The following is a 23,346-nucleotide window of genomic DNA, read 5'->3' on the forward strand; positions in this document are numbered from 1 at the left end:
GAAACTGTCAGCTATTTCAGGGATCTTCCATCAGACTGATGGATGCTGTGTAATTCTCATACTGATGCGCCTATAAAAACGGGCAGCTTATAAAAACTCAGTGGATTACTCGGGCAAGACCTAACCTGTACCGGTTTGCAGATCTCTGTAGTACGTGTATGTGCATATGTACATATGTATGTCTCTCTCTGTATATATATATATATACACACACACATACAAAATACCTTGTTCAAAAGTTCATCTGCAAGCCAGGAGAGCTGAAAGGTAGGAAGGACATGCATGCCAAAGGCATCGGTGGGTGTGTTTGCTTGCTATGGGTACGTATTGTTGATATATAAATGGTCTCTCTAGCTCAATAGCAAGCATGAACTGAGAGATTGTCCATAAAGGAAGCCGTGGCTAGCGAGCGTAGATGTCAAAAACCATTGGAACAGAACTGGGGTTCTGTGCACAGAATACGGTATGACGTGGCATGCTACTGAAGGTCTGTTATGTTGGAAGCCTGACTGATTTTTCATATACTCCTGTGTGGACACAGTGAATTAAAATACTGAGTTGCAAATAATTTTTGAAAGTTTGGTCAAAATTATGGCATAGTCTGAAAATATAAATGAAGTAAATTCCTCGCAGAGTTACAGCAACTGGTGATAGCAGACAGAGTGGAGACCGGCTATGTATGCCGTGATTAAAATTCTGAACCAAGAACCCAAGGGGATAGTACGTGGTGGAATTAATCTTAGTCATCCTATACTGTAGGCACTTATCACCTTTTTTTAGTAATTTTTTCCAAGGTTCTTTCTGTTTCTGTGTCTGAAAGGACCAAAGTTAACATACATCACTCTAATGATTCTGGAGAAGCATCTGCTTTTCTATGATGGTGTTTCTAATACATGTGTCTGCCTTTTCATTAAGGCAGAGATAAGAGTCTTCACACAAAACACATGCTGAAATTTTCAGGTTTTTTTTTTCTCAGAAGCATGACTTCCTTGTGATTCACATCAGTAAGGCTTTACAGTAGAAAATAAGCCTTTTACTCCTTGAATTGCCATGAAAGTAATGCCATGGTATTTGGGGATTTGAGATGCCATCATCCCCAGACCTTCATAATGAAGATTATGACCGAATCAGCTATCTCTAGTTTACTGGATTAATTTGGAACAGATTGCTTGACTACCTGCATTTTTCCCTTTCTGAGATGCTTTCGATTATGATGGTAGTTTTATAGTCTTCCACATTACGTGGTCCTGAATTACATATGAGGTAGAAGTTTGCTCGTGTGTCATGGTATAAGGATATGTCCAAATGCATTATGTCTTACTACTGTAAGAGCAACAGAATTTTTTTGCCACGTTACCTGGCCAATTTGTACTTCTACATCACTGCACATTTGCCATATTATACCTCCTTTATTGGCTCCACAGGCACGTTACGTGCCCTAATGGTTTCCTAGGCCTTGTTTTGCAAACGAGGAGTTCTGCCTCTTGCAGAACGATGGCTCTAAGTTTAGCATCTCCTTTGTCTCGCCTTGTATTGTGAGTACCTTTAATAAAGCATACGATGGCCCTTTTATCTCCCTGCTGGTGTTTTGATATCATTTGCGAGGGAGACTTCTGTCAGAAAAGTCTGACAAATGTTGACCTCACATGTTTGCTCTTGCCTTATCTGTTCTGCCTTTTTTGGCGGGCCTGTTCTGTTCCTTGCACTTTTCTCGTCTCCTTTAGCCTAAAATCATTTTTTCATTCATCAGGTTTTTCTCTGTCATTTTAAATTATTTTAACCTCAGAGCAGTCCAACACTGACCTGTACAAATTACCACATTGATGACGTGAAGGAATTTCTCGTCAAAAGCAACGCATTTTCACTGACAGGACAAACCACAAGCGGTTTGGACAATCCTTCTGAACGACTAATGCACAATCTGCACTTGAGAATCTTGGTTTTGTTTTCTCCTGTGTTATCTTCCAACCTAAGCTTTCTCCTTCATCCCAGTTGGAAAGGCTTAGGCTGTTCTTTCATTAGTGAAGGAATCAAGTCCTGTATTTTCCAGAGCGCTTGGTGCAGCATCACCACGAGAATATTCTATGGCACTTTATTCATTTCACAACAGATCTGATTATTTCTCCCTCGCCTCATGGTATTTTGATTCTCCATCAGTGGCAGAAATCACTGAGTGATCGTGTCTGTATAAATGTCTGGGATGCTGACTGAAGATAGCAATGACCATCAGGTGACAGCAGCGGAATTTAGCACAAATAATTTCCCCTCTCACTTTGTAAACCCCAACAAGTATTTCCTATTGCTTACTTACGAGTTTCTTAAAATAAGAGTAGCATCTTTTCCTAATTACATTAATGATATCTTTGTCTGGACTTTCAAACCATTAGTAGAATCTGACAGAGTAATCATCAGCTACACGACATAAATTTGTACGATCGACATGTTCAGTGGCTTATCTCAGAGATAAACTGGAGTCATCCTGTCACTAATTTGACTATATCTGAGGACGCACTTTGATATGGTATGACCCAGTTCTCTTCAACTGTGAAAAAAGTATTGCATTAGTCACTCTTGCCATTCTTCCAAGCTCTAAAATCTTACAGAGAGTGAATTGCACCAACCAGCTTTACTGATAATGGCAAAGTCCTTATAGTATCGTAACATAACAATGGTTGTACTGGCTAGACCGAAACTCTGCCTAGCCACGTGTCTTGTCTCTGATGATGCCCCTATAAGCATCTTTATGCTTAAGGATATTATTTAGCATAAGTGCACGTGTTAAATATTTACATATTTTACATGGATTAACACATGGTATCTATAGTGGAGGAAGCATCGCTGAATATTTACTCTGTCTAGGAATTTATCCTGTTCTTTCTGTAATGATAGATTTGCAAAGATGTAAGTAATCTTTTATTCTTTGCTGTGAATGGTATTTTCCCAGCGGATTGGCCATAAACACAGCCAGCACTTTTGTTTGCTGGGGTCTTTCTCCAAGCATGACTTGTTTGGCCCTTTGCCGTGATGGTCTGGCAATCTGGATTTGCAAGTGGGTCAGAGGCAAAAAGCCATATAACTTGGAAGGTATGGATGCCACTGACTAAAACCAGGGGATGGCTTCATTTTAGTGGCATTCCGTGGTTTCACTACAGTCCCTATAACCTCTCCTAGTCCCGTTGTCCCCAAACCCTCCACCACTGTAGTAAGTGCCATGTTCTGACATAGAAGTCACTGATTTTGATGAAGCGCGACCTGCCCAAACTTATAGGGGCAGTATCTTTAAGTGACCATTCAGCTGCAGTTCAAGGGTTATTTCATTGGTGCTTTATATTTTTTTTTCTCACTTTGTAAATCAATAGAACCTGGAAAAGATTACAAGTTACCTGGGAGGCTCAAGCTAGAGAGAAGATACCTAGAAACACCACAAGAAATCACAATTTTATGCTCAAACTCTTTAAACCAAAGGCCTAACTGATTGGCGCTATCAGGGGGTGGCAATTTGGTTTTGGGGGAATGGCTCAGCTATGAATCCTGTATTTCAGTGCAGGAAGGTATGGATTTTCAGCGTTAGGAAAAACAAAGTAGGAAGGTGCGAGTAAAAGCTGAACTATCTTGTCAGCGGAGCGGGGCTGACAAAGAGGGACCACACCAGGCTGTTGAAGTCATGTTACAAAGAGGGGAAAAAGGGATGACTGTGTCAGGTAGAGCAAATAAGTGAGCGAAGGCTTGCTGCCATGACCCCAGTAAGATAAACGTGGTGGAGGGTCTGGAGAATAGGTCTTACGAGGAGAGGCTGAGGGAACTGCGGTTGTTTAGTCTGGAGAAGAGGAGGCTGAGGGGAGACCTTATCGCTCTCTCCAGCTGCCTGAAAGGAGGTTGTAGTGAGGTGGGGGTCAGTCTCTTCTCCCAAGTAACAAGCGATAGAACAAGAGGAAATTGCCTCAAGTTGTGCCAGGGGAGGTTTAGATTGGACATTAGGGAAAATTTCTTTAGCGAAGGAGTGGTCAAACACTGGAACTGGCTGCCCAGGGAAGTCACCGTCCCTGGAGGTCTTTAAAAAACGTGCAGATGTGGCACTTCAGGACACGGTTTAGTGGGCACGGTGGTGTTGGGTCAACGGTTGGACTGGATGATCTTAGAGCTCTTTTCCAACCTAATGATTCTATGACACTTCTTTTGTGGGAGTCACTAATGGTAGGAAGAACATGACGGAAAACACCGGGGAAAGGGGACAGGAGCCGCAGTGACCCAGGTGCTGGCTGGGGCGAGGAGGGGTGGCACTGCCGGGCCAGGGCAGGGCGGCCCGGCGGGGAGAGGCTCCGAGACCCTCAGGGCCCGGCGGGGGAAGTCGCTCGCTGGCTCCGAGGAGGGCGGCGTGTGGCCCGGCCCGACCGCCCCTCCCCGCCTTCCGAGAGCGGCCGGGGCGCTGCGGCCGCCCTGGGCCGGCCTCCTCCCGCCAGCCGAGTCCCCTCCTCCCCGGCGGGGGCGGTGGCGGGCGGCCGAGCTGCTCGGGGCTCGGCGGCTCTGCCCATGGGGGAATGCGGGGTGGCTCCCCAGGTCCAGCTTTTCCTCCGCGCCTGCGAGCAGGGAGACTGCGAGACCGCCCGGCGCCTCTTGGGGCTGCCCGGCGGCGGCACCGCCGACCCGGCGGCCTCTTCTTGCGGTACCGAGGAAGCGGCGGAACCCCGCGGGGAAGCGTCGGTCACGCCGGCTCCCGCCGTACCCGTGGACTGCACCGACGAGGCCGGTAACACGGGGCTGCAGTTCGCCGCGGCGGGGGGCCACGAACAGCTGGTGCGGTTCCTGCTGCGGAAAGGGGCCTCGGTACAGAGCAGGAACCACTACGGATGGAGCCCTCTCATGCAGGCGGCCAGGTAGGAGAGGGATCGGGGGGGTGGTGGTGGTGGTGGTGGTGGGGTGGTCTCCGGCCGCCATCCCGTCTCGCTGCGGGGCACCGGCCTAGTCGGCGGGAGGGCGGCTACCGCGCCGGCGGCAGCCCCGGGGCGGGGAAGGGAGGGCCGCCGAGGCGACCGCCTCGGCGGCCCTCCCTTCCCCGCCCCGGGGTTGCCGCCGGCGCTCGGCCCCTTCACCCTCAAAATCCCGCTCCCCGGGCCGGGGGAGGGCGCCCGGGAGCGCCGGGGTGGGTGGGTGAGCGTGTGTGAGAGCCGGGGGGAGGGAGGCGCCATGTTGTAGGCCGCGGTCGGGGGGTGCCGGTGTAGCGGTGGTTCTCCCGGGTGGTCACCTGTTATCTTCTTCGGGGGTGGGTGAGGAGGGGTTGTGGAGTTTAAATTTGGGTAAGTGTTGCTTTGGGGCGTAAGGGTTTGGTTTTTTTTTTTTTTTCTTTCCTGGTGGTGGTTGAAGCTGTGGGTGCTGTTTCTTGGGTAGAGTCCGTGCAGAATCACAGTCGGAGGCAAGGTGAACGTGGAAACACTGCTCCCCGCTTTCCTTCTGTGGAAATAATATACGTGCAAACCTATTTTGTATTTTGTTGTTTGTTTGTTTGTCTATGTCTTATCTACGTGTTGAAAAGTCGCTTCTGACATAAAACATACTGAAGCAAACAGAAGTGATTTCACTTGGCTTTTCTGTATTTTCCGAAGTGGCTCGCTGGAGGATGTGGGAAATCATTGCTGAGGGGTTTAATGACAAAACTGGATTGTTTTCTGCAGCAATGACTCCGTGCTTCGTGTAATCCACTGCTGGGCTGTGGGAGGTCCCTGTATTGCTAATGCTGGTGTTTGTGCGTGCCTTTACATATACAAGTGTTCTCTGGGTTTTGCAAGGTTGGAGGGTAGTGTTTTCCTATAATTATTGAATGCTTAATTGAGAGGAGAAATGGTTTTTGAGTTTGTTTTTTTTTCCATCACAGATTAAATTACGTGGAAGAAAAGAGTCTGTTTCAAAGTCAACATTTCTCTTTTCAATTAAAGCCCATAGAAAGTTCCCAAAGAATGAGTCAGCTGGTTTCCCAGTAAGAACAAGGAAGACAAGGTTCAACGATTTTGTTATTTTATGAAGGTTAAAAAAAAAAGAAGGAAAAAAGTTGCAGAAACTTTCTTAGTTTTTTTTTTCTCTTAATGAAAACCACATGCTCATTCTCTAAAAACAATAAACTCAAATCACTATAACCCTCTCCCTGTTTTAAAGAAATGACTTGCTGCCATTTGAAAAGCACTGTAGATACCACTGAAACCTGTGGAGGAGGCATAAAGTGGAAGAGCATGTTTCTTTTTTCTTTTTTTAATGGATAACCAGAAAGGAAACATAGTGTTTGTGCAAATGCAGGTTTTGAACTATGTACATGTTTAATGTTCTGGCTGTGGTTAGTCCTGCTGAAATTGGACAGGAGATAGCATATATGCATAAAATTAGTCATGTGTACAGGGGTTGCAGGCTCTACAGAGGTGACACAGTGAAGGCTGCCAGGATAGACCTAGGGATTAGATAGGCCCTGGAGGCTTCCTGCTGCACCTACGTACTTTCTGAAAGGAAACCAGGGAGTTTTGGTCTCACCTCTGCTGTTTGTGGTTGGTAGCATTCTTCGGGATTTCCTCAGCTCACATTTGCTTTGCTGCCCTGTACAAAGGCTGCTTTCAGGATCAGAGTTCGATTGTGCTGAACGCTGCACAAGCACATAGTAATGCGTATTTGCGACAAGAACACAAAGTTCACATCTTGTCAATGTTTTCTCTTTATTAAAATGTGGGATTCCTCAGCTGAGGAACGAAAAAGGTTGCCGTCTTCTCACGGTTAGTAGCTGGTTGGGTGTGTGGCTTGCATGATTGTCTTTTGCTTACAGACAAACTGTCGGAGCCCCTGATAGTCAAGTGGTATCAAAGCTGGGTTACTGGTGAACTGGAGTCAGAGTTCGATACTCTGACTGAGTTCTTTTAGATATTCCACACCAGAAGGGTTTAATGCTGTAATAGCAAGTCTTCTTATTGGAAGATACTTGATGCTACACAGGATTTTGATTTAGCCTGCTGATAAAGCAGTCTCCTGAAACCACAACACTAGCATAGCAGCTGCAACACAGTTGCACCACAAGGCAAAGAGCACGCCCGTTACCAGTCCCTCCAGGCTCGCTGTCACCATGCTGGGCATCCCCAGCTGCCAGGGAGGAACCTGTGGCTAGAAGCCAGCTCAAGCCCCTTGCATTTTGTTGGTTGCTCAGTTCTGGTGCTCTGTGTTGGGCTGAGCTGTGTAGACGCTTCCCCCATGGTGGTCTGGCTGAGTCAGGAGGGTCGTGCTTTCTGTTGATTGTTTTGGGGAAGGCCACTCTCACAGCCAGTTGTCCCACTCTGCTGATAGATTAGTTTCTCTAAAACAAAGGCCACCCTCTGATCCCCTTTGTGCTGGGAGAAGTTCAGCTTGCTTTACAATGGCTGTGACCACTGGTGATGTTCTCCTCTGAGCTGCATGGGCACATGCCTGTCGTCTGTGACCCTTTTTCCGTTGTGAGGGGTTCATTGATGGATTACAGCTGGCAAGCAAGGGATGATGCAAATACAAAAGATTTTCTATCTAGTTCATAAAACAGTCTCTCTTTTTTTTTTTTTTTTCTTTAGCATTGACTCCTTGAAGTTTTTACTCTACTTGTTGAATAATAATGAGGGTGCTTAATTAAGATCTCTGCAAACAAACTGGCTTTGATTCTTGAATGTGAGACAGGGCTGGAAATAAGAGGATGAAGGTGACTCTTTGGTTTATGGAAGTTACGTGTTGATGTCATGCAGTTGAAGATGAGGCTAGCACGTTGCTGCTTTGACCAGAACAGAGAATCATGGAATCCTCTCAAATAGGTCCCTGGTTTATGAGCGTGGCCCCTGGTACACCCAGAATGGTTTAGTTTACAGTCCTCAGCTGTGATCACTCCCCTCCAGTAAGGTGACTGCTGTCACAGTCAGTGGTGTGTGCACGATCCCACCTAGTCTATTAGTCAGTAGGCCCATTTGGTAACAAAATTTTCCGTCTTCAGTGTATGTCAGTTTTCTTTGAGAAGCCTCTGCCATCCAAGGTGTTAATTCTCCTCCTTATCTCTTTCTCTCAAGGTTTGGCCATCTGAGCGTGGCTCACATCTTGCTGGAGAATGGTGCTGATCTCAATGCACAGAACAAGTTAGGAGCCAGCGTCCTCACAATGGCCTCCAGAGGTGGCCACGTCAGCATGGTGAAGTTGTTGTTGGAATCTGGAGCTTTTGTAGACAGTTATGACCATTTTAGCACGAGCGTACTTAACAGCAGCAGAGATGACCTTCCTGATATCACTCCGCTGATGGCAGCTGCTCAGCATGGGCACGAGGCAGTGGTGCATCTGTTACTGGACTGGGGAGCTGATTGTAATTACACTGTGAAGACTGTGGGCTGGAGTCCTTTAATGCTGGCAGCTGTTAGTGGAAAGGTGAGCTTGGCACAGCAGCTTGTGGAGAAAGGTGCCAATCCTGATCACCTGAACGTACTGCATAAAACACCTTTTGAAATCTCTGTGGGCTTCAAACACAAAGACATGAAGGACTACCTGGAATCTCTCACAACGATCAGGCCTCAGGCAGGTATGGAGCTTAGGTGTTCGTTTCGCTTCCTTGAGGTTTTGATTGCATATTCAGAAACTGAAAGGGTCATTTTGGTTGTACGTCGCGTTCTTTATAATTTGTAACTAGACTTGTGTGAAAACGTTGGAGTAGGAGCACCTACCTCAGGTGAGGCAGGAGTGCCCAGCTTCAGCAGATTACCTCCACGTTAGCATGACGAGATTCCTTTCCTGCAATAAAAATCACGTGAAACTTCTCAAAGTGTTTTAATGTTTTCAATTTTTTTTTGCTTTTAAAACATGTGATCCAGATGCTTGTTCAGGAAGAAAATTACAAAGGCCTACTTGAAATGGCACTAGAGAAGGGAGGTAAAAACCGTAGTAGGATATCAAAGGAAGGATGTTGCAGACTCAAAGGAAACCTAAAAGGTACAAAATCTTCTAAGGACCCACTGAAAGAGTTCAGTCTGTCTAGTTTCATGGGGAGGTGGTTAAGAGGTGTGATTAATGAAGTGTCCATGTTAAGGGCAGGAAGTCTGATACTGGAGTGTCTTTTTATATGGCAGCCAAAGGAAAAAACCTGCGAGTTTAAAGTTAGGAGAATTTGAATGGGAAATAAGACACTATGTTTTATGGTGAAGCTTAGAGCTGGAGCGACTTAGTAGAGGTGTGCAATCTCTTAACAGTTGCAGTCAAGGTTAAATGCCTTTCTGAAGCTCACTGGCGGATTGTCTTCACTGGGTGTCACCTACAAGGCCTGTGACGTGCAGAAAACCAGATGAGGTTAACCTAGCGGTTTCTTCTACCACTCTCTGAACGTATGAAACCTCTTCAAAGTCCTTTGATCGTGGACTGTGTGTTCTAAGAAAACCAAGTGTTAATGCGGATGAATAATACGTCAGCATATCCCCTACATTTCTGTTCCTTGCAGGAGAGGGGCATAGTCAATTAACTTCAGCACTTGATAAAATTTAGAAGCAGTTTTCAAATGTGAGTATGCCTGTTGGTGTATGCACACTGCTTGTGTATGTACAGAACTAGATTAAAATAACATCATTTCAATGCAAATCTCAATTAAAACAGAGTTAAGAGATGCTGCTTTTATAGTTTTTAATTTCGCCCTGTAATCATTTGCTACGTGCACTGAATGAGACGAGAGAGCTGATAAAGAACCATTTTGTGACTGTAATTAACAAATGGGGAGTGGTCATGTAGCTTTAGCCATGAGCATGGAAGGATAGAAGAAATCTAGGATTTTGTAGAGAGAGGTAATATCTTGTACTAGGGGATCTGAAGGCTTAAGAAGGTGTGAGCAAACTTAGACTACAGCATTTTTCCTTCAGTCTTAAGCAGTGTATTCAGTACCATACACTCAACCAAAAAGACAGAATAGTATATTGTGTCCCTTTACCAGTAATTTTCCGAGTTTTTTTAATTACTAAGCAAAACTGTTTTCTGTTGATTGTTTTGTATGTAATTTCCTAGGATTTTTGTTTTTATTGAAGATAAAGGTACTTGCTGTCATCTGTCAGTTTGAAATGTTAATGAATTTAGTTTTTTAAAAATTTTTACTTATTGCAGATATCTCTCCCAGGTATCTTTCCAAATTAGTTTTTCTTTCTAGCTGGTTCTATAAAATAGTGTTATGAATGTCTTAAGTTTCTTAACGTATTGTGGATTTGCTTCTCTTTCTTTCTCCAGAAGTTTGTTTATGCTCACAGAAATGCATTAAATCTGTTCCTGAAATCAGACAGTTTGGTTTGGAAATTATGTTGGACATGGGAATGTCAATAAGTCATTTCAAAAATTGAGACCTTATTCTGTGTGTGCCTGTTCGGGGACACTTTTCAAGTTATTTGTGCTTTAATGCAGACCAGTGCTGGGAGGTCCCTAACAGGAGGGTTCAGAAGAGCTGCATCTGGATGTGGCTAGCCCTAGAAAGAAACTTTTCCAGGTGCCACCAGCCATCTAGCTGTGGTGGCAGAAAGCTGTTGGGTAGGATAGTCCACTCTAAGCTCTCTGCTGCTTGTCAAAACCCAAGTAGGCTTATTTCAATCCTAAGCTAATTGTGTCTATATTGCACTGCTGCACGGACGTGTCTGTAGTCCCTAAAATGGTTAGATTTTATTGACATGTGGTGTCATTCCTGTGGATCAAGCTTCCCTTGTTTTTTAAGAAGCAAGGACAAAAATGTGACATTTGTTTCTGCTTCAGAGACGGTGCTTGTGTCGTCAGCTTTTGACTCACAGGTTATGTTGGAGCTGGGGCTTTCATGCAGCCGCACTCCCAGACAGACCCGGCTGGCTGTAGGCGGTTGCTCATGGCCAGTCTCTGAGGGACAGACACCAGCTGGTTACAGCACCCGGGGAGAACGGGGCCTCTGTGGGGTTCACCAGTGCAGCGCCTCGTGCCTTGCCCGTGCGTTCGCCCACGCAGAGCGTGTGTGCAGGCGGAGTTGGCCTGATGAGTCTCGAAACCTTTCTGCAGCCGTACGGCTTCAGGTGTGGAAGCAGCCTGTTTAAGCTGGGAGAGTGGACTTGCTTTAAAGCAGGTGAGTGTTCCTGTCACCTCTGCTGAGGGGGAGCTTCCATCGGCAGAAGGGTAGAAACTACTTGGGGCAGAGCGTGGGGTAAAAATGTTCAGCTTCCACACAAATTTCTGCCTTGGTTTTTGACCGTGGTTTCAGTCTCCTCCTAGCACTGGAGTCTTGTACGTCCTGGGAAAAAAACCAATCCTTTCTGTCCTACGGAAGGCAGCAGAAAAGGAGCTTGTCTTCTGATCTGTTGCCACGGATAGGGCAAATTGCCTCCCAAAAGAAAGCACCTCTCTTCTGAGGGCTGTTTTCAGTAGCAAAATCAGAAGTGCCCGAAATGGCCTGGGTGTTGCCTGTGTTCTGTCCTTGCTTCAGCTTACCTGGATGATGGTCCTTCCTTCTGGCATCTCCTCGTGGTCTCCTGTTCCCTGAGGCTGTCTCTCTTTTAGGCTCTTCATGTGCCAAGTACAGAGTCTGCTGCTTTCCTAAACTAGGCTTTTGAAATCTGTTTTCCAGTGGTGAACTCGTACACAGTTCCTTCTGTAAGAGCAGTTTCTAACCGGGAGAAAATGTAGAACCAACAGCTCACTCTCCCACTCTTGAAATAAGAGTTTCCCATGTCTTTATGGGCTTTCCAGCAATTGCTTTTGTTCAGCGTTTTCAAACTACTTCGTTTGGAGCCAAGCTATGAACATTAACCTTTTCTGTATGATCATAAAAAGGGAGAATTGGGTTCTGGAAATCTCTCAACTCTCCTTGTTTTCCTTAAAATCTTTTTACCCCATTGATTCTGTAGTGTCACTAGTGCTTTGGAAGACGGAGGAGGATATATACTTCTGTCTTGAGTGGAAGGTGCAAAACGTGTCACTATTTGTTCCTCATCTTACATGGGGTCAACAGTTTCAGAGCACTTCGAAGGCATATGAAGGAATGATCCTTCACTCAAAATATTAAAATTCATAATAATTACAGTTCTTATTATGGAGATGGTGATCTGGGAGGTGAAGGGTATCTGTTAATGCACAAATAGCAAGCCGTGCAGTTAAATCATCGCTCTTACTTTTGTGACCCTCACAAATTAACCTGGCAATACTCAGTAGGAAATAGAAACGGGACAGCTTGAGAAACTCCCTTTGAGTCACCGTTCAAAATAATCCTGCACTATTTGAGTGTTTGCTGTTGTACAGGGGATTAGAGCAGACCACAGAACCGTACTGTGGTTCTTGAATTGATATTTTAGTCTTCCAGGCAGGAAACGCAGAAGTTTCCAAATACAATTTCCTGGTAGAGAATGGAAGTTGAAAGGCAAAATCCTGTGCTGGTGCTTTAGTATGGTTTGTAGCTTGAGCTTTGCACAGAGAACCGTACAGGTGAGTTGTTCTTCCTAAAGGGAATAAAAAGGTTATCAGTGCTTTCTTTGTTCTTGTTAAATGTTTGTCTAAACATATGTTTTATAGTACCTTTATGTAAATTTTAATAGTTTTTGCTATAAAAACTTTACTAGAAATTTTTGCTTTTTTTAATGATTGCTAATAGAAATATTTATATTTCTTCCAGATACAGAAAAGAGGCAACCTGATGTCTTTCATGCTTTGAAATTGGGTAAGTACTGACAGACTCTTCCACCATGTCTGGCTCTTGTAACATCAGAGCACGTTTGTTCGCTAACGTGGGAAACCAAAACGTGTTTGGTTTTTACATGCAACTTTGTTTTTTTCCTCATTTTCCTTTTCATTTAAAAAATATGTTTATTTCTGTCATTTATATTTATTTTTCTTCATGATCCAATATGAGAAATTCTTTATGAATCCTGGTTGTGCCCTTCATTCCAAAATGGTGTGAAATAGTAGTTGCAGTTATTCCAAGACCATGCTGCCCTTCATAGGATTTATTTTTTCCTTCCTCATAGACTTGAAGTATGAAAAGAGAGGTGCTAATTAGTGCAAAAAATATGCTGGCCTTTACTCTGTGTAAGCATTGTAATTACTCTTTAAAGTTGCTTCAAGAAAGGAGTAGGAGTCTCTGATCTTGCCTGTTCGCTCATGAGCAAGAGTGACTTTCATGAGCACGTAACTGGTAAAACTGTTCCGTGGCAAACAGAAAGAGCCAGTGCCCTCCTGTTGAGTTAAATTTGATCCAGGCTCTGATGGGTTGTACCCCTGGTGGATGGCAAGCTGCTTTCTGGTTACCTGTTTTCCTGGATCTTCAAGCGTAGGAAAAAAGTGCTGAAATGAAGGGTTTGGCGCAGGCTGTCTGATGGCTTTGGCACGGGAAACAGGGCTGTATTCGCTTGCTGCTGAGGTGCCTGATAATGGTGTGGGTCAGAAAACTCTGCAGTGTTTGCAATCTCTTTGGCAGGTTAGAGGGATTCAGTATTTGAACCCTACCTGATTCCTGCTCTTACAGTTGTTTTGCCATTTAAATGTTTTCAGCTATTTGATAATACATTTAGCCTATTGCCAGCAGTCCTGGCTATATAGAGTCAGACAAAAAATGCTCAGTAGTAAAGAAAAGTTCCTGATGGGTGTATTTAATTTTTGTTTTTTCAAATATTGGAAAATGTCATTCCCGTGTGAGGGTAAATCCAGTGAAGTCATGAGAGGTGTTCTATGAGACCGAAGCAGGGGGTCTCTTCTCCAGTCAGCCTGCCCTTACTTGGGACTAAGATGCCCCAGACAGTGAGGAAGCGTTGGTAATGCAGCCTTGTGCATGTAGTGGACCTAATGATCCTTACTGGTGCTGTGCTTTCTATGTCTGTGGCGTAGAAAATCGGATCATACCTCGCTGAAAGCTGGTTATACCCCTCCTGTGATGCATGCATACAGAATAAGCAAGCGCAAGCGAGCACAACTACCTCTCATTCCAGCTTTTTTGTCCATGCACCCACTCCTGACTGTAACATAAGCATGAAGCCTTTGGTATGATTGACTTTCTTGCTTTCAACAGGGAGCTGCAACTTGAGGAGAGCTCAGAGTTAGCAACTTTACAGTTTCTGATAGATTTTTAGATCTTTTTTATTATTATTATTTGTAAATGAGTGATTTTTGTGAAGGAAAACATAATTTTTTCTGAACATCTGTCCAAATGGATTTCAGCAATGCATCTTTAAATTGACAGTTATCTCCCAAGTTTTACTGTCGCTGTGTTCCTACTGAAAAGTTAGAGGTGTGTTTTGAACGGTCAAGCCTGGCCTTAGCGTTCAGATCTCGTCCTGGGTTTGGTACAACAGTTTTAACCGTTGCTTTTCAATTAACCGTCGTAGAACCATAGAATAGTTTGGGTTGGAAAGGACCTTAAAGACCACCCAGTGCCAACCCCCTGCCATGGGCAGGGACACCTCCCACCAGACCAGGTTGCTCCCAGCCCCATCCAGCCTGGCCTTGAGCACTGCCAGGGAGGGGGCAGCCACAGCTCCTCTGGGCAGCCTGTGCCAGGGCCTCACCGCCCTCATGGTGAAGAAATTCTTCCTAATATCTCATCTAAATCTCCCCTCTTTCAGTTTAAAGCCATTACCCCCTCATCCTGTCACTACCCTCCCTGATCCAGAGTCCCTCCCCACCTCTCCTGCAGCCCCCTGTCAGCACTGAAGGCCGCTGTAAGGTCTCCCCGGAGCCTTCTCTTCTCCAGGCTGAACAACCCCAACTCTCTCAGCCTGTCCTCACAGGGGAGCTGCTCCAGCCCCATGAGCATCTTTGTGGCCTCCTCTGGACCCGCTCGAGCAGGTCCATGTCTGTCTTGTGCTGGGGGCCCCAGAGCTGGACGCAGCCCTGCAGGGGGGTCTCACCAGAGTGGAGAAAATACCTCCTGTCATAAGTCACCTTCTCAGAAACTTTATGACTTTAGAGGCTACCAGAACTGGAGATGGGCAGACATAATAGTGAAGAAGAAGGAGGTGATAGGTAGCAGGACCAGGAGCTCCCTCTTAAATGTCGACTCTTCATGCGCAAGCTGCTGAATTCTCTTCCTGGGAAAGCCTCGGGTCTCTTAGATCGTGGAGAGTTCAGCTGCCCTTCTGGTACCCCTGTGACTTTTAATCTGAGGTTTATAAAGGTCAGTGCGGTGTTGGAAGGAGTCCTAGGGAGCGAGCCAAATGAGTCCTGGTCAGCATACTCCTTTTGGGTTTTTTCTGAAATACTTGGCTATGGATGGCAGCACTGTTAAAAACCCAACTCGCTAGGTTAAGAGTCGTCCAGGCCAGAGTTCTAAGTGAATCCTGGAGCCTCTGAAGGTTCCAGGGTTTCTGTTTAACAAAGTCTGTGATGCAGGCTGTGTTAGAAAAACTGCCTGCTGTGTTTTACTAAATGGGGATATAAAAAAAAGTAGTTCTGTGCTTTTGTGTCTTTCCCGTTCCAAGAAATGAGCGGAGTGGCCTGGGTGAGCGTTAGTTTCAGTGAGTGCGCTCAAGCGCTTGCAGGGTTTGTCTGGGATTCTGCCTGCCTTTCCAAGGAAATTGTTCATGCCTGTCATTGAGTTGAAGGTAGCCCATGTCATGAAGCAGTTTGCCGTCTGAAGGTTTTTAATAAAGGTGAGAATTTTTTCATTTGCATGGCAGTTGATGGTTTGCTGCTTCTTGCCTCTGTTCCTACTCTGTGACATACTTGGTCACAGGGATCTTTTTTTCCTCTTAACCTCTTCCCTGCTTTTGCCTGCGAAAAAAGGAGGTGGGGGAGCTTAAGCTCTCTGCTTAAGATAACCCTGACTGACTCATACATTTTTAAAAGGTGCTTGTTCCTACTTTTATTAAGAATTATTAAAAAAACCCCACAACCTGTTTAAAATATGTTCAGTAGCATATTTTGTACTGCTTTTCATAATCTAGACAAAACCTCAGTGAGTACCAGCCTCTTTATGTGCAAACTTGAACGTTACGTTCACTTTTAAAGAACTAAAAAGATGACAGGAATAGCACATTACTCCAGAGCAAGGGTTGGGGAAGTTTTGCCTTGGAGATATAGTTTAAATGTTGAAGGCAGAATTAAAAAAAAAAAAATAACCTTTCTGAATAAAAGAAAGTTGAGCACTGGAGTAGATTAATTCATTGGGAGGTTGTGGAGTTGTACCAGTATAGGTTTTTAGGATCAGTGAACCACCTTCCTTTGTAAGAGGAACTTATGGGTCCGTGTGACATAGGGTGTTGTTCTGCCTGCTTAGGGCAAGGGATCGAGCCTCCTCCACCTTTCAGAGTGCCTTTGTACCCACTCTCTTTGATTCTAAAATGATGGCTTTCTGTGATTTCAGCCTATGGAAATGGAACAGGGATCTCTGTCCTGCTGAAGGACAAACCGTGGTGTCTCAGCTTCATCAGTTTTTTCTTGCACGACATCCTCTTAGGACAATTTAGTAGAAATATTCGCTGCTTGTGTCTTCCCACGTGGGATGCACTGCAGTTTATACAGCCTTTATAGCTTCGTCGTTCATTTTGGAAAATAATTCCAGTAATGGGATCGTACTGCAAGTGTACAGGTAGGGAGGATGAGCGGAGACAGCGCCTCGTGCTTATGCCACAGTTTTATGTAGCCTGGGAGGATGTACTGATTAAGTAAAAGATCAAAGATCAGTACAAATATTTTGCTTTAGTGTCGCAGTTGCTCTAGTACTCTATTTTTTCTGTTTTGATTCCACTTAATGTAGACCAATCTCAGCAAATCAAAATACATATTAATTCAGTGACTAAGCACTTCTCTGTTGCTCATGTAGATTATCCCTGTTTTATCCCTGTTCTGCAGGAAACTTTCAGCTGGTTAAAGAGATCGTTGATGAGGACCCAAGTCAGGTCAATATTACCAACGTTGACGGTGCATCTCCAGTAATGATTGCGGCTGTAACTGGACAGCTGCCCCTTGTTCAGCTCCTTGTGGAGAAAAATGCTGATATTGACAAACAGGATAATGTTCATGGCTGGACAGCACTAATGCAGGCCACGTACCACGGGTAAGGTACATACTCTCCTTAGGTCTAGTGGTAAAGAAGTTTCACTCTTTTTAGCATCCCAAGAGAAAACATCTTTTTGATACTGACTGTGGAAGCAGAGAGGTCTTCCAAGGAACTGAGAGATTTGTGACCTCAGTTTTCCATGACTTTTGCACTGCCCTCAGCTTCTCAGAGCAGACCTGGATGCTCTTTGGATTTCAGACTTGAGTGGCACATTTGGGAACTTGAATCTTACGCAGTAAGTGCTGAGAACATAGTGCTCCAGGCAGGCACTAGGAGCTTTGGTGCAGACTTCAGCTTCCATCCTTTGATGTTTTTTAGTGTTTGGTAAGGTAGTATTGCCCCCTGCCAGGGTTGCAGGCCTACATCGAGTTGTGAAACTTCAAGACAATCACCCTTTTATTTGCCATATTTTCTAGTCTTAAAACCATTCTTATGTTCCCCTTTTCAGCCTTTAGTTTTCATGAAGTTTTCTGAAATGCACCCACTGGAGAACTGATTGTCATTTTCTCTAGAGCTACTTCATAAATGCAGGTAGGCACTTAAGAGTCAGACCCCAGAAACTGGCCTGGTACTTCACGTGTGATCATATACTTGGCATTGTCCAAATACAGGATATTCGGTGTAGGAAGGTGAACTTTTCTCCATTGTTGTCGATGAGGCCCTCAGCAAGGTGGAGATTCACTTCGCTGCCTGGTAATGCGCACTTTATAGTTGTACAAATGCAGATGTTCTGCTCCAGCTTTTATTTTAGTCAGCAGATCTCACTGGGCTGTGAAAGTGCAACAAAGGGGCAAAACAGGAGGTCGGGTTGTCATTGCTCTGTGACAGTTTTCTGAAGTGGTTCCCGGGACCTGCATAGGGTGAGGTTCTCTGCCTCCTCACCAATGCACTGCTGATAGCAGTGACAGGCACGTCTCAGAAGTGCCTGAGGATCCGTTTTTCTGCTTGGCAGCAGCCACCCCTGCGGGCAGCAGAAAGGGGGGTGCAGGGCTGCTGGCATGTCCCCTCGCCGGCACTCAGGAAGCACAGAGCGCAGCTGAGTGCCGTGTGTGTTCAGGTGCTGCCCTTTCGGTTTCCTGGAGGGCTGTGTTACGGAAATGCCCTGTTATATCAATCAGGCTTTGTGGTGTGAAATTGTATTAACTTTGTTAATACACTTAATGTTTGAGGAATTTTTCTGGAGACTTTGGTATTGTTCATGCTTAAGTAAAACAAACTAAAGGACACCGGCTCAGTGGAAGGACCACAAGGACATCCCTGGAAGTAAGGACTTGGCTTCTTGGAAGCTTAGAGCTGTCCACGAAGGATAAAAGATACCCCTAGTCAACCGAGATAACGCCAGAATCACAGCTGTCTAACACGTCTTTGAAACCCTCCCAGTGTTTGGTGTCGTAGAAGACTGACTCCAGGGACATCTGTGTCAATGGATGAGCAGCAAGAATGCTGCAGAAATACAGTTGCTTTGCAAAATTTTACTATGATTAATAACCAGTAGCGTGGGTGTTAGTGATTACTCAAATTGTGTTGTACCTAAACGCTCGAAGTGCGCAAGAACCTCCTGTAAAACCGCAGTCAGGCTGCCCCAGTTTGTCTGGAACGCCTCATGTGCATGGATAAATACCTTTGAAGTTCTATACTTTATGTCCTAGCTTTTCCCTTTGGTCGGCATGGGCCAGTTGTGAATTTTCCAAACCACGGGAAGTCTCTAGTCTCCGCAGAGTCTGAGCTTACCCTTTCTCGCGAGCGACAGTGGGGAGTGGAGGGTGTCTGGTTTGAGGGAGGGAGGGAGCAGGCAAGGTCTGCGTGAGCCGGGGGCCCTAAAGGGTTGTGTCTTGGTGCCCTCAAGGTGCAGGACTGGAAAGCAGGATGGGGGGATGGCACAGTTTTAAGGAAGAGGAGTAATGGGAAGTATGCAGAGGAGCTGTGGTGGGGGTCAGCAGAATTTTTGGGTGAAGACAGGAGGAGCATTCCTCTATTTTAGGTTGATTTTATCTAGAGAGAGTTCAGAAGTGAAAACTTCATCTGTACATTAGGTATCGCTTTGAAGTCAAGAGGCGGAGATCTGTTGGTCAGCTTTTGAGTTACCTATTGCTATGTAAGAATATTTTTTCTCTGTGTTGCTGAGGCATGTCAGAGTTTGTTTTTATACAAGGTCAGTCTCTACTCAAGAGGGGTTTTGTATTAAGTATATTTTCCCGAGCTTTGTTGTCTGCTCGCTTAGTTTGGAGGCTGAATTGCAGTATTGTTTTTGACTCACCAGGCAAGTCCTGCTTGTTTATTCAGGTGTACGAGAGGGGAGAGGGGCTAATGGGAATGGGATGGTGAGTTCCTTTTATGCAACTAGCTTTTATGAGCTTTTATTGGAAGGTGTTTGTGTTGGTATACCATTTGATACTGATTGTGTTTGCATTTCAGACACTTCAAGGATGTGATAATGTGCCTTCTCAATTATATAATTTATATCTCTAATTAAGTGAAGTACTGTTTGGAGTTTATAAATTATCTTCAGTCAATTTGGCTTTTCTGTGTGCAATTTCTTACCTGTTCTCAATATGAAGTTCTGTTGAATTATTAGTGATGGCACATGATGACTACTGGATTGACCTTTGTCTTTCCATCTGCTTTTTTGCCCAAGGCATTAATGGCCTTTCATTGGGAAGGCGATTTACAACACATTCCAGAGTCAGTTCCGAAGGGTTAGCTTAAAAACTGACTGTTCAGGTTGGGGTTTTTTAGGCTGACTTTCTGCATGTTGATTAGTGTAATTCATAGTGAGTAAGCAGTGAGTGGCAAAGGAGTCATGGGAGCTTCTGAATAGCTTGTGAAGAAATTTTAGACTTGGTTAGCTACAGGAAAGGTAAAACTGATCTCTAATTGAGGAGCAGTGGTATAAAAGGATGAAAATGGAGTATTAGGGGTTTCTTCCTTTTTTTTTTGTAACATGAGCAATGCCTTTTTTCTTCCCTTAAAGAAACAAAGATGTTGTAAAGTATTTGTTAAATCAAGGAGCTGACGTCAATCTTCGTGCAAAAAACGGATACACAGCTTTTGACCTGATAATGCTGCTGAATGATCCAGGTACGTTACTTCAAAGAGCACTGAGGAAATGTGCGACACAAATGGGTAAACATCCCTTGCCATCTAGAAAATACATTAAAGTTGTTAGGAAGTACCTTCTGAGGGCTGGGCTGGGCTGGACCAAGAAAGGACACTGCCTGAAAATGGTGGGGTTTGAGTGAATCGGTTAGATGAGTGTATACGTTTATGGGATAACAGATTCTGTACCTTCCTCTTGCCTCTCTTTTTGAAGATGCTCCAAAACGTGGTGTTTGTGACAGCAGAGCCAGTCCAGTGGCATTTGACTGTGGTGGCCCAGGTACTCTGTGGTGTCACTAGCGCAGAGCTAGAGATTTGCACTCTGTAAACAGCAGTAGAGGGACAGGACCAAGAGAGTGCGATCAGAACAGAACTGGTGAACTCCTGGCCGAACCTTCCACTCGGTCTGTAGAGGCTGAGAATAAATCATGCTTCAGGGGTCAGGCTTTTTTTATGGGAGTGCTTTGGAAAAAAGGCAGCATATTTTGGGAAGACTTCAATGAAGCACATGGAGTTTTTGTTGTAGTTTGTTTAGCCTGTATAATTTCTTATTAACCTTGCCTGGTACCTGCATTGCTTTATCTGAAGCCAAAAACCACTACTGCTGATGGAATTAATGTTTTTCTCTGTATTTGCTCATTATGATGTTTTTGGTCAGTAGCAGATGCCTTTCCTTTGTCAAAAGTAGATCACTAATAATACAAAATTTTAAAAATAAATAAAGTAAATTATTTTATAACTAACTTGTAGGAGAGAGTAGTTTGTCTTGTTACCTGTCAATATAGATATATTGGTCAGTTCTGTCTGCCCTTCTGAAAATCTTTCCTGACTTCAGTATAAATACAGATTTACAGAATACTTTTTTTGCTTTCCTCTCCTCATCTCATGCTCGTTCTTTTTTCTTCCTTTCTTTTTTCTTACTTTTTTTTTGTCCACCCTTTTTCTTACCATGTCTTTTCAGTCCCTTCATTGTCCAGGCTGAACAGCTCCTTTCTCTTTGGGATTTCATTTCAAGCTCTTTTTCTGCAACCTGCACTTGAAGAAAGAATATTCGTTTTTCTCTGCTCTCTTCTGTGTCAGGTGAGAAGAGGGAGCATCGTTCTTCTACAGAGCGTGAGAGGAGGCAGTTCGCTTGGTCACACGTGACTGATTCCGACTGAGTAGCGTGCTTGTTTGTGTTGATAGGTACCTTTAGAGAGGCGATGGTAAGGCTGCAGCCCCTGTGTGGGGAGAAGGTGTGGGAAACCTAGGTCGAGAAGGAAGGTTTGAGGATTCATTTGCTTGGTGTTTGAGAGGTAGATCAGTTACTGCTTCTGTGGGATTTATAGGGGAAGTGTCGGTGTATCGGCTGTAATTTGGGAAAGCAGAACAGACTAAACATTATCTTAATTTGTTTTCTTTCAGACACAGAGCTTGTACGGTTGCTGGCATCAGCATGCATGCAAGTAGACAAAGACAAGAATAAAGTGAACAGCAGATCGTCTTTGCCTTGTTCCAGAAGCAGGCAATCCTTAAATGTCCCAATGTTGCCAGATGACAAAGGAGGTCTAAAGGTAAATAAATATATTCACTCTTAATAATAATCAGTGCATTGTTTCCTGTAGCGTACGAAGCAGAGGAAGTCGTTGGTAAGAAGTGCCTTGGACCTAATGTAACTGGGCTTTTTGGGGGGTGTGTGTTCTGAATTCCTCATTGACAGCACTTCCTGGTTTTATGAAATGTAGCATGTGCTCAGTTTTCGTTTTGTCAGATGGCAAGGCAAAGGGAAGACTTCTAAGGAACAGTTTGCATCGAAACATTTCAGTGCCTAGAAATAGATCTCATAATTAAGTAGTGGAACGTAACATGCTCATAAGTTTGGAACTGAATTTCCAATATGACTGTAATTTTAAATGTACCTTTAAAATCAAATGTACTCCAGTTTTATCAGACTGGTTTTAAACTCGTTGCTGATTTCTTTTTCTTTTTTTGAAATCGGAGTGGATGTGTTATGGGGATTGGGCTGAGATCTCCTAATATCGTGAGAAACTGCCTATTTATATGTTTGGTCTGGGTAGGAATTGCAGTAGTAGTTCTTATTTTACTTTTATGTTGTTTAGTAGACCCTAGAAGAAGGAAGGATGATGTAGGAAGGAAACAGAAGCTCTGGTGATGTACTTGAAAGTACTCCTGGGACTCCGTGCAGGACAGCCCAAGAAACTGAGAGGCTGTATCGCTCGTCTGCCTCTAGGACAGAGGGTAGACTTCATTTCAGCCCTAAGTAGAATTGGCCTTGAAAATTAAGAAGATCATAGCAGAGATTTTTAATATGGCTGGGGGTGGTGGTCATCAAACTCATCTCCCTTCGGACCAGCATGTGAAGAGAGTGGTGAAGTGAGGGACCTCTCCTGGGTTTTGTAGCAACAGTGCTTCCGTGTGGACAACTGCTCTGTGCTGAGCCAGGACTGTAAACCAAAGCTATTTATGGTGACTCAGCCAGTACATAAATTTTCTGTCTAGATCAGTGTAAATGACAGAATGTGGGGTCTGCAGAATCATGGAAATGTGAAAATGAGAGGGAACTCGAGAGGCTTACCTGCCTTTGCGTAAGGAGACAGAATGAACGTGCTGAGAACATCCTTGACAGAAGTTTCTGTTCTCCCTTCCTTCACTGTGGTGAAGAAAGTCCCATGGTCTCTCAGCACCCGGTTCCACTGCTTGTTGCTTCTTGTGGTCAGAATTTTTTTTCCCCTGATCTAATCTGTATCTGTCTTGCTGTGCATTAAATGGATTGATTCTTGTTCAATGGCCACCTTCATTTTTGTAAGAACTGCATAAATACTTAATGAATTAACATATTCTCTTCAATCTTTTTTTTTTTTTTTAGACTAAACAAAAATAATGCATGCAAATGTCCTTGTTTGCAGCTTGTGTTTCCTAAACTTCTTACTGTTTCTGATCTGTCTGTATCTGTCAAGGTGAGGGATCCAAAACGAGTCACGAGATTCCAACTAGGGTCTCAGTATCCTATCGTGGTGTACAAAAACTACTTGCACAGTTGTGTGTTTTATGCTGTTATCAGGGAAATTCACCTTTTTTGCAGCAGTAAGACACTGTGCATCTATACTTAGTTTGCAGTATGTTACAGCTCTGATTTTCTTCTTTTCGTCAGTGCAGCTGCTTTGCTACTTACTCCCTTTAATGTATTTGTACACTTGGTTTCTTCTTCTTGCATGTCAGCTTGACCCCTACTGAATAATGTCAATTTGTCACTG

The 23,346-nt window shown here is 44.4% G+C and overlaps 1 protein-coding gene across 1 annotated transcript in view; it reads left to right on the plus strand.

Annotated features, from left to right (window-relative positions):
* The first annotated feature begins 4,530 nt into the window (after positions 1-4,530).
* The window catches only part of ANKS6 (ankyrin repeat and sterile alpha motif domain containing 6), a 43,736-nt gene continuing 24,920 nt past the window's right edge, over positions 4,531-23,346 (plus strand). Inside the window, exons 1-6 of the mRNA XM_086469041.1 lie at positions 4,531-4,874; positions 8,052-8,551; positions 12,620-12,664; positions 16,789-16,993; positions 19,968-20,074; positions 21,497-21,645. Coding sequence (XP_086325167.1) covers positions 4,531-4,874; positions 8,052-8,551; positions 12,620-12,664; positions 16,789-16,993; positions 19,968-20,074; positions 21,497-21,645 — 1,350 coding nt within the window. The remainder of the gene's footprint in view (positions 4,875-8,051; positions 8,552-12,619; positions 12,665-16,788; positions 16,994-19,967; positions 20,075-21,496; positions 21,646-23,346) is intronic.

Source organism: Leptosomus discolor, chromosome 8, assembly GCF_034619465.1.
Source record: "Leptosomus discolor isolate bLepDis1 chromosome 8, bLepDis1.hap2, whole genome shotgun sequence".
Taxonomy (NCBI): Eukaryota; Metazoa; Chordata; class Aves; order Leptosomiformes; family Leptosomidae; genus Leptosomus; species Leptosomus discolor.